Genomic DNA, 16416 nt, shown 5'->3' with positions numbered 1-16416 from the left:
AGAAGTTATCGAAATCAAAGTATTTCAAAGAAGTTCAATTTTGGCCACAAAATGTTTTTGAAATCTTGCTTTTTTAACACTTTTTTTTTAATTTTTTCTAACTCCTTCCATTGACTGAAACCAAAGCTGAAACTAATTATGTATGGTTGGATAGAGGGTGGATGGCGATCTTACAGGGCGGTTTTTTATTTATTATTTATATATAGATTATTTTCGAAATCGAACCAAAGTCAATTTCAAAGAAATTTTGCAAAATCTGAAAAAATAAAATCTCTCCAAAATAATAAATAGTGAAATGATTATTTACCCTCTATAGATAGGACCCCTACCTATGGTCCCATATAAACTGTATTACTAAAATAAATAGTTTTAAAATATGAAGTTTTCAAATGAATATTTGAAATTTTCAATTGTCGCTTTACTTAATATACTCCCTTGATTTTTTTTTTATTTTTCATCTCTTTTTTTGGTTTATTAAGAGCACTAATACTCTATTTATAGTTATTTTTTATTCCTTGAAGGATAATTGAAGAAGAAATATTTCGTTTATATTATTGATGTGTCACTAAATAAACCCTTGTATAAAATTTTATACTGCTAAATGTTATAAGTGTTATAGTAATGCATTTTCGTACAGCAAACTTTCATTCCCTATTCTACTCCCTAAGACTACAAATTTCATAAAATCGCTTTATCCAAATAATTAACTCATGTGTTTTAAATGATCCTTTGTGCCAATTTTTATGTGTATAATCCAGAGGTCACCAAGTTTTATATAAATTTTTACTAACTTTACCCATTTGGTTGACGAATTTCAAAAATCTCTTCTAATTCTTTTTGTAGGATTTCATTCTTCTAGACCACATAGTAAGGAATTTTCATACAACAAATTGTTCCGACATAATTTTAATCTCTAAGAGGACGAATTTCCTAAAATCGCTTTGTGTAGCTAATTCCCTAATGTCGTTTAAACGAACCTTTGTTCTAATATTTATGTATCTAAAGCTGGCTGTATGAACTGATCCCTAAAATATTTAAAAACTTGATATATAATCTACATAGATAAATGAAACTAGTTTAGATTGGAAAGTGCCCATAAGGACAATGTAAACACTATTTGGCGCTATCCTTGCAACGGTCGCGACCCAAAACTTTTGAAAATTTCGGAGCGGTTCGGCTTTTTCCGGAATTATATCGCCAAATATTGTTTATTCAAATTTATTAATATTTTCGTTTAATTTTATAAATAAAAGACAGTGTGTTGCATACAAGAAACTTTATTTTATATAAGGACGCATGTATGAAATACCTATGAAACATTGGAAACCGACGTTATGCCACGATCCAGGATGGTTTTTGCAGTTCACAGTTCACAGCACAACTTTTTAAGTTTTTAATGCCACTTTTGCACAACTATCGCCGGTTGGAGTAAATAAAACTTGAATTAAACTCACAAGATAGCAATTATTACTTTAAAAATGGACGCTATAAACACTTTTCGGAATTTCTTTAATGAGAGCGGTTTGGATTTTGAAAGATTATTATGATTTTTGAAGATTCTGACTTTGACAAGAGAAAATTACTTCTGTTTTTGTTTGCCGTTGTTCTTAGCAACCTAAAGTCCCTAGCAACCGCTATAGCAGCGCCAGATCGCGTATAACGGTCGCGACCCAAAATAATTTCGCGACCTAAAACTTTTACGGGCTTTCCAATCTAAACTTATTGCATTTATCTATCTGCATTTATCTATGATAATCTAACTGACAAACCACTGACAATGACAGTTATTTACTTGACAGAAAATTTATTTCTGGAGGTATTGCGTGTAGGTGTTTTTCAGGTATGTTTTAATATTTAGTCGATTTACACAAAGAAATAGCCATTCAACAATTTAAAAATACTTCATAACAAATCTAGACATATATACCTTTCATTTAAAAAAAGAATCATCAAGATTGATAAAGCAGTTTCGGCGGGATGTATGTAACAAAAAAAAACTTTGAGTTTTTATATATGTATGGATTTTGTTGCAAATATTATTCCTAATCTTAATTTGAAAACCGCGTTTCGCTAGCTACTGTAATTTTGGAGTTACGATTTTTTAAAATTTTTAACCCCCTCCCATACCCCCTTACCAACCCCCCACCCACACCAAAAACGAATGGCCAGATTCTCAGGTGCCACAGTATTTTTGTTCCAAATTTGGTTCAGCGGTTTTTGAGTTATCGTGTTACAGACGGACAGACGGACAGACAGACAGACAGACAGACACCATGAAAATATTTTGTATTTAGGTCATTTATGACCCAAGTAACTCATTTTGAGTGATATTAAAAAAACTTTTTTTTGCTGATCCTAATAGCCTACCATACCTATTGGTATGGTCGGCTAAAAAACTAGATTACTCTCAGATAATTTTTTTAGTAAATTTTATAGTCACAAGAATCCGCGATATAAATTTTTTTATCCTAAACCGTCTCAAAGTTATGGTACTTTTAACGGAAAAAGATTTTTTTACATGTTATCTAAATGGAAAATTTTGAATGTTTACTGACACCTTTTAAAATTGAGCTAAAAATTCTGCCTTACGGGGATATTTTTTTCGCGGTTATTAGGTTAATTTTAACTTTTAACCCATAAATTCCATAGGTTAGTTTTATTGGTTCACCCTAAGAACAGTAACCAAGACGACGTGAAATAAAGTAGCGGGACAGTTCTGATTTCTGCCGTACCGAGCGCTGCTGGCTAAATTTTAAAAATCGGAGAAAATGCATGTATATTAGTATTTTTTTTTAAATTAACTTACTTTGGGCTTCAAACATGCATACGAGGCTTCCCGATCCACATATAGCAGTATTTTCTTCACCTAAAACAATATTTGTATTATTAGTTATTATTTTGTTTTTTTAAATTTTGTATTTCTTGCTAAAACATATAAAATAATACTTTTACCTAATTCATTTGCTACTACCAATTTAATTGAGAAAGGTATATCATACGATTGAAATAAAACGGCGAGTTGGCTTGGAAATCAAGATCTCTTTTATTTGTAAATTTATCTACATTCAAGGGAAATTTTTTCGTCAAGTTAAACTTTTTTCCACTTTCATGATTTTTTTTAGCAAACTGTATATAGATTACAGTTGGGGGTTGGACCTTTTGATGTTAAACAGCAAAATTAAACACTAATTCATCACAATACACGAAAACACCTTTACTTTTGCACTGACCGCGCGTTTAGCTAATCATGTTAGCATCATCAGCAGATGATTAAAACTTTTAAAAAGACGATTAAAAAAAGTTTTAATCATCTGCTGATGATGTTAACATGGTTAACAAAACTAGCGTCCAGTGCAAAAGTAAAAGTGTTTTGGTGTATTGTCACAGCTTACAGAATAACATAGCTTTGACACTCGCCAATTTTTCCCACGCTCGAATTTAAAACGCCCCACTTCGACGGTGCGCTAACTGAATTAAGCGACCGACAGTCAGCCTCATTCAGTCGATGCATAGCCTCCACCGGTGGCGCGTAGGGCCGTATTACGGAAGATTTTAATTCGATTTTTTTTTTATATTTAACCATAGGTATTTGTGCTTTTATTTCAATTTTATTTTTATTGATGGAATGGGAAAAGGTTTTCCGGGATGTGCGGCTGCTGGTTGCACAAATAATTATGGAAATAATTCAAAATATAGTCTGTTTAATTTTCAATTCAATTCAAAAGTATATTCACACTTTAGAGCTTTTCAAAACGATGAAGACTACTTATTTGGAGGCTTGCTAATGCCAAGTGACCATTTTTTTATTTAGTTTCCTCATTGGAGGCTATTTTTATAAGCTTTTATTTAACTTGCTTTGTATGTAACTATCTATGTATGTATGTATGTTTGTTCGGGGCAAAGCTAAATTAAAACCACTTCCTTTTATTGTAGGAGATTGAAATTTGGCATGTAGGTTCAGTCCCGATGACAATACATTTTTTTGCAAGGCATGACCCGAATTTTTGACAGCTGTCAAAATGGCGGCATTTTTGAGGTTTTTGATTTTTTAAAATTCTATTTATGAATGGATCGGGCTGAAATTATATATATGTATATATATATATATATATATATATATATATATATATATATATATATATATATATATATATATATATATATATATATATATATATATATATATATATATACAGGTTGTTAACTCGACAGTTACTTATAGGGAAACAGAAGGCAACACTGCCTATTGAGAACGTATGCATTATTGATTTTTCTGCCGACTCGTCCCGTCGCGTCGTCTATCGACGAGCGGGCCGAGGTTATTTCAACCATAAAACTCTTGCCGCGAGTAATGAACAATTTAACAACCTGTATAGGTATATTGTGGGTATATACATATGAAAAAAAATATATGGGCGGCCATCTTGAAAAAATGACAGTTTAATGACATGTCAAAATTTCAAAGTCAACCGATTTTCATAAAAATTGATATATAGGATGGCCATGGGCTAAAATGAAAGAAAAAAAATTTGAGCTGTCAAATTTGACAGCTGTCAAATAATTTCAAATTTGTCCGATTTTGATAAAAATCGATATATTGGATGCCCCCTACCCCATAGTCGGTTTTCATTTTATTTGTCTCACATTTGAACTGTCAAATTTGACAGCTGTCGTTTTTTTTAAGTTCTCCTTTTTTAATGAAAATCGATATACATATTATTAGGATACCCTAGACCAGGAATTACAAGATAAAGTTGTCGTACCAGATTTTTATGAGTGCAACTGTACACTCAAATCTCGCGACAAGCTTTTATATAATATTAAAATTGTGTAATGACGTTATAAGTTCATAATAAAAGTTTTAAAGAAAAAGTTTATTTTATTCTTTTTAGTGTATTTAAATAAAAACTTGTTTTTAAAAAAGTTTTTTTATAAAATTTTTCAGAACAATTTTGAAGAACTTTCCTTAAATGAAAATATATTATGTAAATTCGTTAAATTATTTCAGACAATTAAATTCAACCATCAATCAAATTTTCCTATAATGTATTTTTTGTTAAAATTATACGCAAAAGTTAGAATTTATTATACCTTAAAGAATATTAGTAAGAACTTAAATGTAGCAAACAAAAACCGAAAGCTCCTAATTTAGAAACATTCGTAAATAACTATAAGTAATCAATGGACCCATTTCATTTTGCTGTTATTTCTAGAAATAAATTAATTAATTTGTTTTAAATGTTTTTCTTTGAGAATGCATATTTATTTAAAGTCAACAATTTAAAAAACGTGTATCTAAATTATGTTCTAGCACCAGTCGAATAATTTTTTACGTCACGTGTAAAATTTTTTTGAATACATCTCTGGGCTGACTGGCGCTTACGCGGCTATTGGTTTTGGCGAGAGAGCTCGCCGCTCTAGTGTTCCCCTTCTTTCGAATCGCAAATCCGAGCGTAAAAAGATCAAAGCGGCACGCTACACTGTCCGAGCTGGTTTTTACTTAAGCTGTATTGTGGTAAATTAGTGTTTTAAACTGTATATAAATATATCAACTTTAATTCATAAACTCAGTTTTGTATAAACTTTTTGTATATACGGGGTTTATTGAAGGGTTGTTTTTTACCTTAATTTTAAAACACCCTATGCAATTATTCCGTGCGTAACTTTTACTAAAACATTATTTTTCGATCAGAAACAAATCTTCTGAGCATTTTGTTTTTTGACTCATGTCAACAATGTTAATAATTTCAAACAATGTTAATTTTTAAGAGCGAAATGAACTTGCCACCAACAATTTATAATTTTTTCAACTGTCATTATTTTATGATGTTATTTTTTCATATCACGAGGTGACTTTGGTAACTATTGTCGTAACGTCATATCGACACTGATTAGAACTCTATATTAAAATTTACAGATCGTTAAAAAGTAACGATACAGGCTTGGTTTTAATAAATATTAGTAACACTAACAGAACTAAGGATATTAAAAACACAACTGTAATAACTAAGTGTACAAACAAACAAAAAACTTGTAAAAAATGCACTCAAACTTTGTATTGCCTCCACCGGCTGCTATAACTAACAGTAGACGTCGCTTCATACTGCCAATGAGGCTGCAAATATATTGTGTTATATTTTCCCATTCTTCTTCAAAGACCAAGAGAATATCCATCATTTCGGCCATCTTCAACAATATCAATAGTTTTTTCACAATATTCAACACTAAGAACCATATTCAATCGTAGACTACAACAATCACCAAAGCCACCTCGTCATTATGAATGTTAGAGTTTTCTAAATTCACATTTACGTTTAGTTTCTGTCTTATTATAGAAAACATAAAACGTGCCACCTTAAAAATGGCTATCTTACTAAGTCATTAAATATTATTGATTTTATAGGCACTAAAGTATTAGTCTCCATAGACGCTCAGTTCTTTAATACAGGCAGACCGTGCAGGCCAGTTTGCGTAGTTTTAACTGTGAAGATTTACGCAAATTATTGCTTTTTAAGACATTTTCTAGTTTTTCCTCAAAAATAATTTCTACGTTTTTAACAACTGCTTCCTCATTTGTTTCCGAATCTGCTTTCGTTTCTCTACTGTATGAAATGTTCATAACCTGCAAATATCTAATCTACTTACTGAAAATATAAATAGTCACACAAAGGGCCTGCACAGTCGGCCTTATACATACCGATATATCTGCACACACCAGGTTTGCACAGGCTGCCTGAGTCTTAACACTGAGCGTCTGTGGGTGGCTTAAGAATCAAACTTAATTATACTTACGTGGCATATGATAAGCCACACAATTACATTTTGCCAAAGTAAAATTTGTGAGACATTCAACTTGGCAATTCTGTTGAGTATAACTTTGAAAGAAGGACAGGGGCCTCTCTTCTGGAAAATAACACTGCCTTCTATGAGCTTCGTACGTCTTCAGACCTTCGGATGTGGTCATCATGTCCGGTTTAACAGCTACCACAACTTCTTCGTTTAGAGGAGCTCTAAAGTATTGCATCCCGACTCTAGGCGTTTCGGCTGGATTGTGCAGAAGAATCTGAAGACAAATTTAATATATTCTTTGAATACAAGTAATAACTGAAATTAATAAAAATTATTTTTAATGGTAACTTAATTTACTGAAGAACTGTTTTTAAAAGAGTTATGAAAATTAAATCCTTTCCAACTTATGACTGCTATCTTTTTTTTTTGTAGGCAAGATCTACAGGATGTACAGTTGCAAAGTTGGATAAGACGTTTTCTACATCTTCATTAGGGTGGGACTAAGGATTTGGTATTGAAGAAAAATATGGGTCGATTTTGTCATAATTGTGAACGGACTGGAACGGATGACTGGATGGAACTGGACTACAGGATGACGTCCTCGACGTGTCGTACCGATGCACAGTGTTGCATCCAATGGACAAAATTCAAAAACATGAAAAATATTTTTTTACTTTTATACAGGGTGCTACAAATTCGAGGTACGAGCATTGGTATCTCGGTAACCGTGATAGATACGAATATGGTTAAATTGAGGCAAAGTTGCCGCTTTGGGATGTTCACCAAGATGCCATCAAGAAAGTTTTAAAAATTTCAAGGATTACTGAGTTTTTTGGCAAAAAATGATTTGTTTGGAAATCAATTTTTATTTTTCCTGTCGTTACTTTTTAGAAAATCAAGAAACTAATTGCACATTCTCGTAGCCACTTTATTAGGGCTATCTGATAGTATTTTTAGATTATCAAATTAGCTGATAATTTGCGAGATACAGATGCCAACTTAATTTTTTTCAATACGTATCTGCATTTTTTATTTCAGATTTTGAAAGAACTCGGTCTCCTGAGTACAATGATATGCCACACTTAATATTTTTTTTGTTTTGATATTTGAACACAATTTATTTAAATTAATTTCAAGTCCGGCTCTGTTTGTTTTTTTAAATATTTATTCTATTCATCGTTACAATATTGATTAGCATTCAAACTTAACAATGACGTGGGGTAAAACATTGAATACGGAAAATCAAATGCAATAAAATAATTAATATGTATTAATATAATATAATATAAACAATCAAATTATTTTCCCGGAAGATGGACTGGAAATGGTAGAGCAGCATAGTGTTCAGCGAGGTTCCTGGACCTATCGCCAAGGAGATACATTACTTGACGTCATTTGTAAAAGTGAAATCAATTCATCTCAATATTTACAATAAAGAGTACAAAATGCATTCGGAAGTATAAGAAGAAAGTTCAAAGAGCTATAAATAAAATTGAACGAAAAAACGTTCTGTTAAAATTATATACGAAATAAGTCGCATAGCGATAGTAAGAAAAATTATATTACTTTTTATATTCATTTTAACAGAACGTCAACGGTTTCTTGTAGACGTATCTGTTTTAAAAAAGTAAAGTGTTCTCGAATAGTTGAATTTAAATATTTTAAATAGTTTTTTTCTTTATACTTTATACTTTATTTGTATTTTTTTGCTTCCGACGACGGAAAGAGATAACTTTCCTAAACGTTAAGCATTTTTTTCTTTGTTAGGCAAATTTGTATTACTGTAAACATAACTTCTGACAAGCAGCGTCCGTTTAGGTTTAACGCCAGAAGTGTTTACAAAAAATAACTATTTTATTTTGTAGATTTTCTTGCAGTGCAGTGGCGAAATACCCATAAAGGATTTTTTTGGAGAGATGAATCCGCCACATAGGTATACATGGACATTTTCTATTCTACTGTATATTTAAATAAGTTATGATTGTTGTCCAAGTGTGTTTACCCAATGCCTATATGATTTTATTACCATTACTATTTTAAAATATTGAATAATAAAATTTAACTAAGGTTTTAAAAAATACATATTAAAACATATCTGAGATCTTTTTTTCACGAATATATCGGTCATAAGACTGCACTAAAATATTATTACTTTTTGCCGCTTGTTCCCGCCTTTCTTCCAATTAATAATTTTTCAGATAAAATTGATTAAATTCAACGCAAAATATTTTATAAGATGTAGTATTTTTAGTGTAGTTTTGCACACACGTGCAGAAACCCCAAAGAAATAGTATACAGACTCGATCAAAGGGCAACTTAAATCTAGTCCCTTTTTTATCAAGTGTCGATTCTAGTAAATATTGAAATTTTTATATGATTATATTATACTTTATTTATGATAATTATATGATAGTTCTGAAACTCTATTTATGGTAGTTATGATAATTATTTTATACTCTATTTATGGTAAGTATACAAACAACTGACTGTACAAAGAATAAGTTCCCGAGGAATCGTGAAAGATAAAGAAAAGCAAAACAAATCACATTCGTTTGTCCCGTGGAATTCCTGCTTATAAGATCCATGAACATATTATTAGAGGACATATTTTTTACATACTGCGGGTGAGGCTACAATAAAATGGTCATTATTTACTATTTTGTTATTAAATTTGTTATTGTTAGATTACAACTCATGGACCAAGTCAAGAAAGACGTGAATAGCAATATGGCGCCCTTTGAATAAGAAGACTAAGGAAGGAGCATATCAAAAATCTTAGGTGCACCGCGATGGGCCTCAAATATGGCCGACTTAAATTCCGGTTTATCAGTGCCGTTCTAATTTTATTTAAAAAATGTATAACTATGATGTACGGTAGACGTGGGGTAGACTCAATAATTTTTTTTATTATTTTATGTTGTGAAAAAATATTGGTAGTTATTAAAATTGTTATAAAAATATAAAATTCTAATAAAAATAGATAAGTTATAATAATTATTTATAACCATAAACATCCGATACGCTACTGAAGCAGGTAAGTCAAATTGACGTATCTAAATTCTTTGACATCTAATCTTTGACAAGTAGTAAATAAAAGCAAAAATGCAAGAAAAAATATATAATTAGTTAATTTAGGTGAATTTCATAAATGATCGGTTTACTAAACGTATGTATATTATATAGTCACTTACTAGCGAAAAGTTGTTTTTCGATTATTTCACTCGATTTTTGCCGAGATCTACCGCACGCTACACAACCAACTATTTTAGAGTCTTTTTCGATAAATCGCGATAGTGTCACTGTTAATTTAAGTTCTGCCACAATTTCCATCTAGATTTCCTACCTTTATACAACTATCAGTAGTAGAATAAATAATAAATAACATAAAATAAGCTCCGTGATGACTGACAAATCCACAAAATTTCAAATCAAATTCAAATGTGTCAAATGAATCGTCAAACAGAACTGTCAAGGATCCCCACCCTAAAGTGCTTTTTCCGCCCACCATGCATGAATACATGGATAGCATTATGCTCCTTCCTTAGTCTTCTTATTCAAAGATGGCGCCGAAAATTATGACGAAAGTTTCAAACATCGCAAATTGAACAGTAGTTGAGTTGATTACCTTAAATCCTTGCACAGGCCCTCTGCACATGTAATCTAAATCTTTTTCGAACGCCCTCAGTAACAACAAAAATCCAGAACTGAATCCGGCAGACATAGCCCTTCTAGGGTACGTATTTATAGGCGCATCTGCTGGATATCCGTCCCTCAAATTCCACCCTTCAGATTTTCTATCGTGGGCCATGTATTCGCCAGTCAAAAATCTACAATTATTAGCCACCTTATTGTTAACAAAAATGTTGTTGATTTTGCTAAGTGATCTTACACGTTGTTGTTAAAAAGTTCTTCCTTATTTAACATGTTGAATGTAAAGCATAGTCCCTCTTCTGTCAGGATGGGTGTGAAAAAGTTGTCGCAACTTTCGTTAAGCAAGGTGTATTTGCAGTTCAATAAGACTTCATTAAAATCAGGTGCAATCTACGAAAAATAACAATAAAAAATTTAAAGCTAAAATTTACACTTTCTGACTTTGATTCATTAAGTACAGGGTGGCGCGCCTCTCATTCGCCGCCGAGAAGAACGACAGTTTGTATTGTAATAAAATTATGTGCGCATATGTAGGTTAATTTAGAGCATTCTTTAAAATTATAGTGAGTTCTACAGTGTGTCCCAAAAAAAGTTACACATTAAAGTTGTGTGTTTTGTAATAAAACACTCTATATGTTAATTGATTTTCGGATTTTGGGAGAAAAATAGAAGCGAGTTTCATTAGAGAAGTATATGGCTAAAATGTAAGGTTTTTGACATATCTAACATTTTCTAAAAATCAAGAACAAATTTTAAATTTCAATAAAAGTTACCTAAAGTAGAATTTACCCAATTATAGCCCAATATGTAGTTTAAAAAACTTTTATACATAAATGAACTTAAAACTTGACCCGTTTGTTATACAGGGTGAGACAAAATTAATATTGAACATTGGTCACATTTAAAAGCACCCAGTATATTATTCCGTTATTCAATGGGGAATTCATGTATCTTCAAAATACTATTAAGGTTGCCTATCCCTCAAACAAAGATTTTCCTAGATATTTTCATTTTTATGATTTAGTGACTAGATCTTTCTTATTTGAAAAAATCTAGGTGTCTGTGATATGTCTGACGTTACTTCAACATAGGTGTCAAATTAGTTTAACTTTAACAACTAGTTATCAATTTATGTCAGTTAATACAAAAAAAATTCTCAGAAATTTGCAGAAAATGGAAACATATCCTATATCAGAGAAAATTGATATGATTCTATTAATTGGGGACTGCAGTGTGCATTCACCAATTAATAGAATACTTAAATGCTCTCGATTTATCTAGTCTTGACTTTTTTTTATCGGGATATGGTTAAAGACAGTGTTTTCATAACTCGACCAACTATTGTTGACAACATGATAAAAAAATGATTGTGGCTGCTTTTCGAAGTAAATCTTTGATTACAAATTTTGTTCTAAACTAAAATGAAAACTTTCATTGGCCATTTTTAAAATTTCCCTAAAACTTTAATTTTCGGTATTATCACAGATATCACAGTATACCATGCTGGCAACTATTAGTTTTGGGTCGGTATTTACATGTGTGGAAGTAAATCGCATAGGGATCTTATTAAGTCGGAGTCAGAGAAATGCGACGGCGTGCTAATGCGGCGTTGCCGGTACATCTTTCCCTATCAAGTAAAGTAAAATCACGATCGCAAACCGCTTATATTTAAACGACTTTATTTTGGAAAAGATAACTAGATAAACTCATTAGATATGTTTCTGAACATCTGAAATGAAATTATAAGGATATCATTAGGGTATCATTTTTTATAACAATAAAACGTCAGTAATTGCGATAATTTAAAACCTCAACTTTTTAACACAGAACACGCTATAACTTAAGAACCATTTAACTTTAGACATTGAAGTTTTTTTTTTATTTTGAAGATCGGATCTTTTCAATATGTTCAAATAAGAAAAATTCATTAAGGTTGTTTTTTGCATATCAATTTTCAGCAATCGTGTAGCTTTTTATTTATAAAGATTTTCACATACTGTCTGAGAAGAAAATATAACAGAAATGTTAAGAAAGTTTTTGAGAAAACTACAATCAATTATTTTTAATAGATTACGAGATATCGATTTTTGAATTCTAATAGCGCGACCATTGTCGAACACCAACTGAATTCCACTTATTTTTATCAAAAATGCAAGTGTTTCTAACTTGCACTTAAAACTTTTCAAGTTATTGAAAATTACAACGACTCGTTATTAAATAAACAAATAAGTATCGCGAGACGTAATTAAATCGTGAAGCTGAACGCATGGTGTAAACCTTTCCCTATAACTTTAAGTACTGACAGAAATGAGAGGTACTGACTGGGTCTACCGGTCGACTGCGACAAATCTGCTATATCCCCTTCCACGTTTCTTAGCAATGTGCGCAGTTTCTCGGTTTATTTCATGCATTTGGCAACGTGTTTACTGTTCTCTCTTTGTTCAGTACATTATAAACGCATTGTACTCTTCTTACATACGGAAATCTCGACCCAAGACTAACCTTTGCCAGCTCTTAGTATACTATGTTATCTGTAGTAATGTTTACTTACGCTCATTAAAAATTCAATAGTACTATAGTCTGCCGTTAAATTTCCCTGGTTATAGATGTGGTTTTCACAAACTAATGCCATGTCAGAAAATTGTTTCTTTCTATAAAATAATACAAATTTAATAATACTGATAAATATGTCGTAGGCATAATGCCAAATTTCGACTTTTTAAAAACTTCCTAGGCATTTTACAAAAGATTCGTTATGACAGCAATTCAAGCAAATTGATGAAATACCATCAAAAACAAGAACAGAGGGACGTAAATAATTTAAAGATGTAGGTATGTCTAGTTTTAGGCATTTTATAATTTATTAAAAGCAGTGCCGTCCAAACATGAAAATAAAATCAAAAATACTATTAGGAATAATAAAAGTAAGTTATAGTAAACGAAACAAATCTTTTTATTACGAAAAATAAATAAACAGTTTAACAGTTAACCGTTCATGGCCTAACAAAAATATGAAACTATAAATAAACCTTAAACACAAATCCTTTGAAAATAATAGAATATTCCTATAATTGAACTTTTAGGTAAGAATTGTTATTAGAAGCTATTATTAATATAAAATTACAACTAAAGATTTAAAACAAATCCTTTATATAAATAAACAAATAAAATATGCACTAATTATAGTGCATATTTTAGAAGAGCATAAATTATTTCTAAAACAAGCATTTCATTATATTGCATTGTTTCCTACTAATCTTACAGTCTACTGTCTACTACTAGTCTTAGTATTAATAGACAATGTGAAGTCAACAAATCCCTTAGAATGTTGTGTTGTTAAAATGTACCGATTAACCAATTTATATCTAAAATTTTAAATATTTTCAGAGATAAAATGGTTCAAGTCCAAAAAAGTATAAACAAACATTCTTAAAAACGACCACAGTTGTATTTTGAGTTACTTTAGTTTGCAATTATTATATAATTTAAAATATAATAAAACATTGTGTCAAGTTTTCTTCTTCAGCTTGTTTTATTTTAATTAAGTAACATTAATAAACTTTAACTCTCATTTTCTCCATAATAATATTCTAGGACTTGATCCAGTTTATTTCTGAATCTCTCATATACAGGGTGTTTCAAAACAAATGCGAAAAACTTCAGGGGGTGATTCCTTCTTCAAAATAAAGGGTAGTTTGCTTTATAAATGTTGGGTCAAAAGTCAACCATTAGGGAGATATCGCGGTACAAAGATGGCGGAAAAATAATGTTTTTATTTTTTATCTTGAAAACGAAAAGAGATAGACTAATGAAATTTTACGGAAGCATTACTGTTATGAAAACACACTTTCTGGTAATTTTTTCACTTTTTAAAATGAGTGGAAGGGTTGAAATAAACTACCCCTATGATTCTTGTTAATGAAATTTAAAGAAAAATCTTATCAAACACATGCAAAAAAATAATTTTGATAGCTTAGTTTATTTAGAAACTTTTTATCTCTTTGTGTTTTTTGATAAAACTCACCGATTTGAAATTAAAAATAAAATGTAAAGCATTACATGTCAGGACAAAAACATTTTTAGATAAAGAATCTAGTGGGCAGCTGTAATTTTTTAGGAAAAAATCTAGTCGGCCGCTGTCACTTTTAGGATGTTTCTAATATTGTTTTATTTGACATTACCCTACTGCAATACGTTATTATCTAGATTATTATTATTATCATTATTATCACTAGATTCTTAATCTAAAAATATTTTTAGTCCTGACATGTAATGCTTTACATTTTATTTTTTAATTTCAAATCGGTGAGTTTTATAAAAAAAATACAAGAGATAAAAAAGTTTCTAAACAAACCAAACTATCCAAATTAATTTTTCTGTATGTGTTTGATAAGATTTTTCTTTAAATTTCGTTAATTTCGTCGAATCAGAAAGTGTGTTTTCATAACAGTAATGCTTCCATAAAATTTCATTAGTCTATCTCTTTTCGTTTTCAAGATAAAAAATAAGAACATTATTTTTCCGCCATCTTTGTACCGCGATATCTCTCTAATGGTTGACTTTTGACCCAACGTTTATGAAGCAAACTACCCTTTATTTTGAACAAGGAATCACCCCCTGAAGTTTTTCGCATTTGTTTTGAAACACCCTGTATATTTGATACCAATTAAACGTTTAGTTACGTAATCGAGGGCGCAATTTTTAAATTCATTGTTGCCAACCATGGACATATTCGGCACCGCGCTGACTAACTGGAATTTGAATTTCCCGCTGGGAATTCAGGTGGTAGATCTGGTGTAAAAAATGTCAAGTTGCCACCATTTATTTATTTATTTCCTGCCACTGTCACTCGTTTTGACACTTTAGTTTTGTATTACAAGTTTTTGTTTTAAATTAATTGTGTTGTGATATCTTAAGCTTCAAAATATTTACTAGCAGACCTTGCACTCGAACATTGTTCTTTTCAGAACCTCTTTTAGTGCGAAGTGTACAAGATAGCTTAATCCATTCGTACTAATTTAATACAAACCCAACTTAACAATGTTTTTTTTTAATTAAGTATATGGTATTGAGTAGAGTGTTTAATATATGTATGCATTTTATTAATATCCAATCAAATTGTTTAACTGTGTTTCTTTTTAGAAATTGCTGTTTCTAAAAGGGAGAAGAGCATAAGAAATCCAATAAAGGAGACATACCTTAAAGGTGGTCTAATAGTCTGGTTCACATGTACCATTTTTAGTAAAATTTTTCAATATTCTCCTAGAATTACGAATGTTGTGTCATTCGATTCGTATTGTCACCGAGAAAGTTTAAGGAAAAGTCGCAGAAGGCGCTGAAATAAATTACTGAAGCTATTAACAATTAAGTAAAAAAAAGTGGGGGTTTGGTTTTTTTAATATCTCGAAAAGTATTGAAGATTTTCGAAATTTGAAAAAAAATCCAAAAAGATGAAGAAATTTACTAGAATAAAGTTCAAGCTCCTGGAGCTGTAGCTCAAATATTTATAATTTTTACAGAGCCTTGAAAACAGAGCAGGATATCACCAAATCAGGAGGATAAATAACGTGAGATACGCGGATGATACCGTGATTATAGCCGCCAGCAAAGAAGAGTTGCAGGAAGTCATGACTGCACTGTGCTCTATTAGTGCAGAATATGGCTTGGAACTAAACAAACGGAAAACCAAGACAATGATTGTTGACCGCCTCCGCAATAACCATCCTGATGTCCGAACCGTGGCTGGATACGAGGTTGTGAGCCAGTTCAACTATTTAGATTCCATGATAGCAAACTCTGGAGGATGCGATGCTGAAATCAGGCGCAGAGTGGCAATGGCGAGGAATGCAATAACAAAACTGACTAAGATATGGAAGACTTCAGCAATCACACGAAGAACTAAACTGCGCATTGCAAACTCCCTCGTATTCGCCATAGCTATGTATGGCTCCGCAACATGGACACTAAAAGAAAGTG

The 16416-nt window shown here is 31.2% G+C and overlaps 1 protein-coding gene across 1 annotated transcript in view; it reads right to left on the bottom strand.

The window, feature by feature from the left end:
- Window positions 1–16416, bottom strand: part of LOC115874267 (pickpocket protein 28-like) — a 34814-nt gene that overhangs the window by 2784 nt on the left and 15614 nt on the right. Inside the window, exons 5-9 of the mRNA XM_030889366.1 lie at window positions 12992–13091; window positions 10679–10830; window positions 10415–10616; window positions 6793–7063; window positions 2807–2866 (exon numbers count right to left, since the gene is read on the bottom strand). Coding sequence (XP_030745226.1) covers window positions 2807–2866; window positions 6793–7063; window positions 10415–10616; window positions 10679–10830; window positions 12992–13091 — 785 coding nt within the window. The remainder of the gene's footprint in view (window positions 1–2806; window positions 2867–6792; window positions 7064–10414; window positions 10617–10678; window positions 10831–12991; window positions 13092–16416) is intronic.

Source organism: Sitophilus oryzae, unplaced genomic scaffold (assembly GCF_002938485.1).
Source record: "Sitophilus oryzae breed Bouriz unplaced genomic scaffold, Soryzae_2.0 scaffold_125_pilon_pilon, whole genome shotgun sequence".
Lineage (NCBI taxonomy): Eukaryota > Metazoa > Arthropoda > Insecta > Coleoptera > Curculionidae > Sitophilus > Sitophilus oryzae.
The sequence above is the reverse complement of the archived record's forward strand: the minus strand, read 5'-3'. Positions and strand labels throughout refer to the sequence as shown.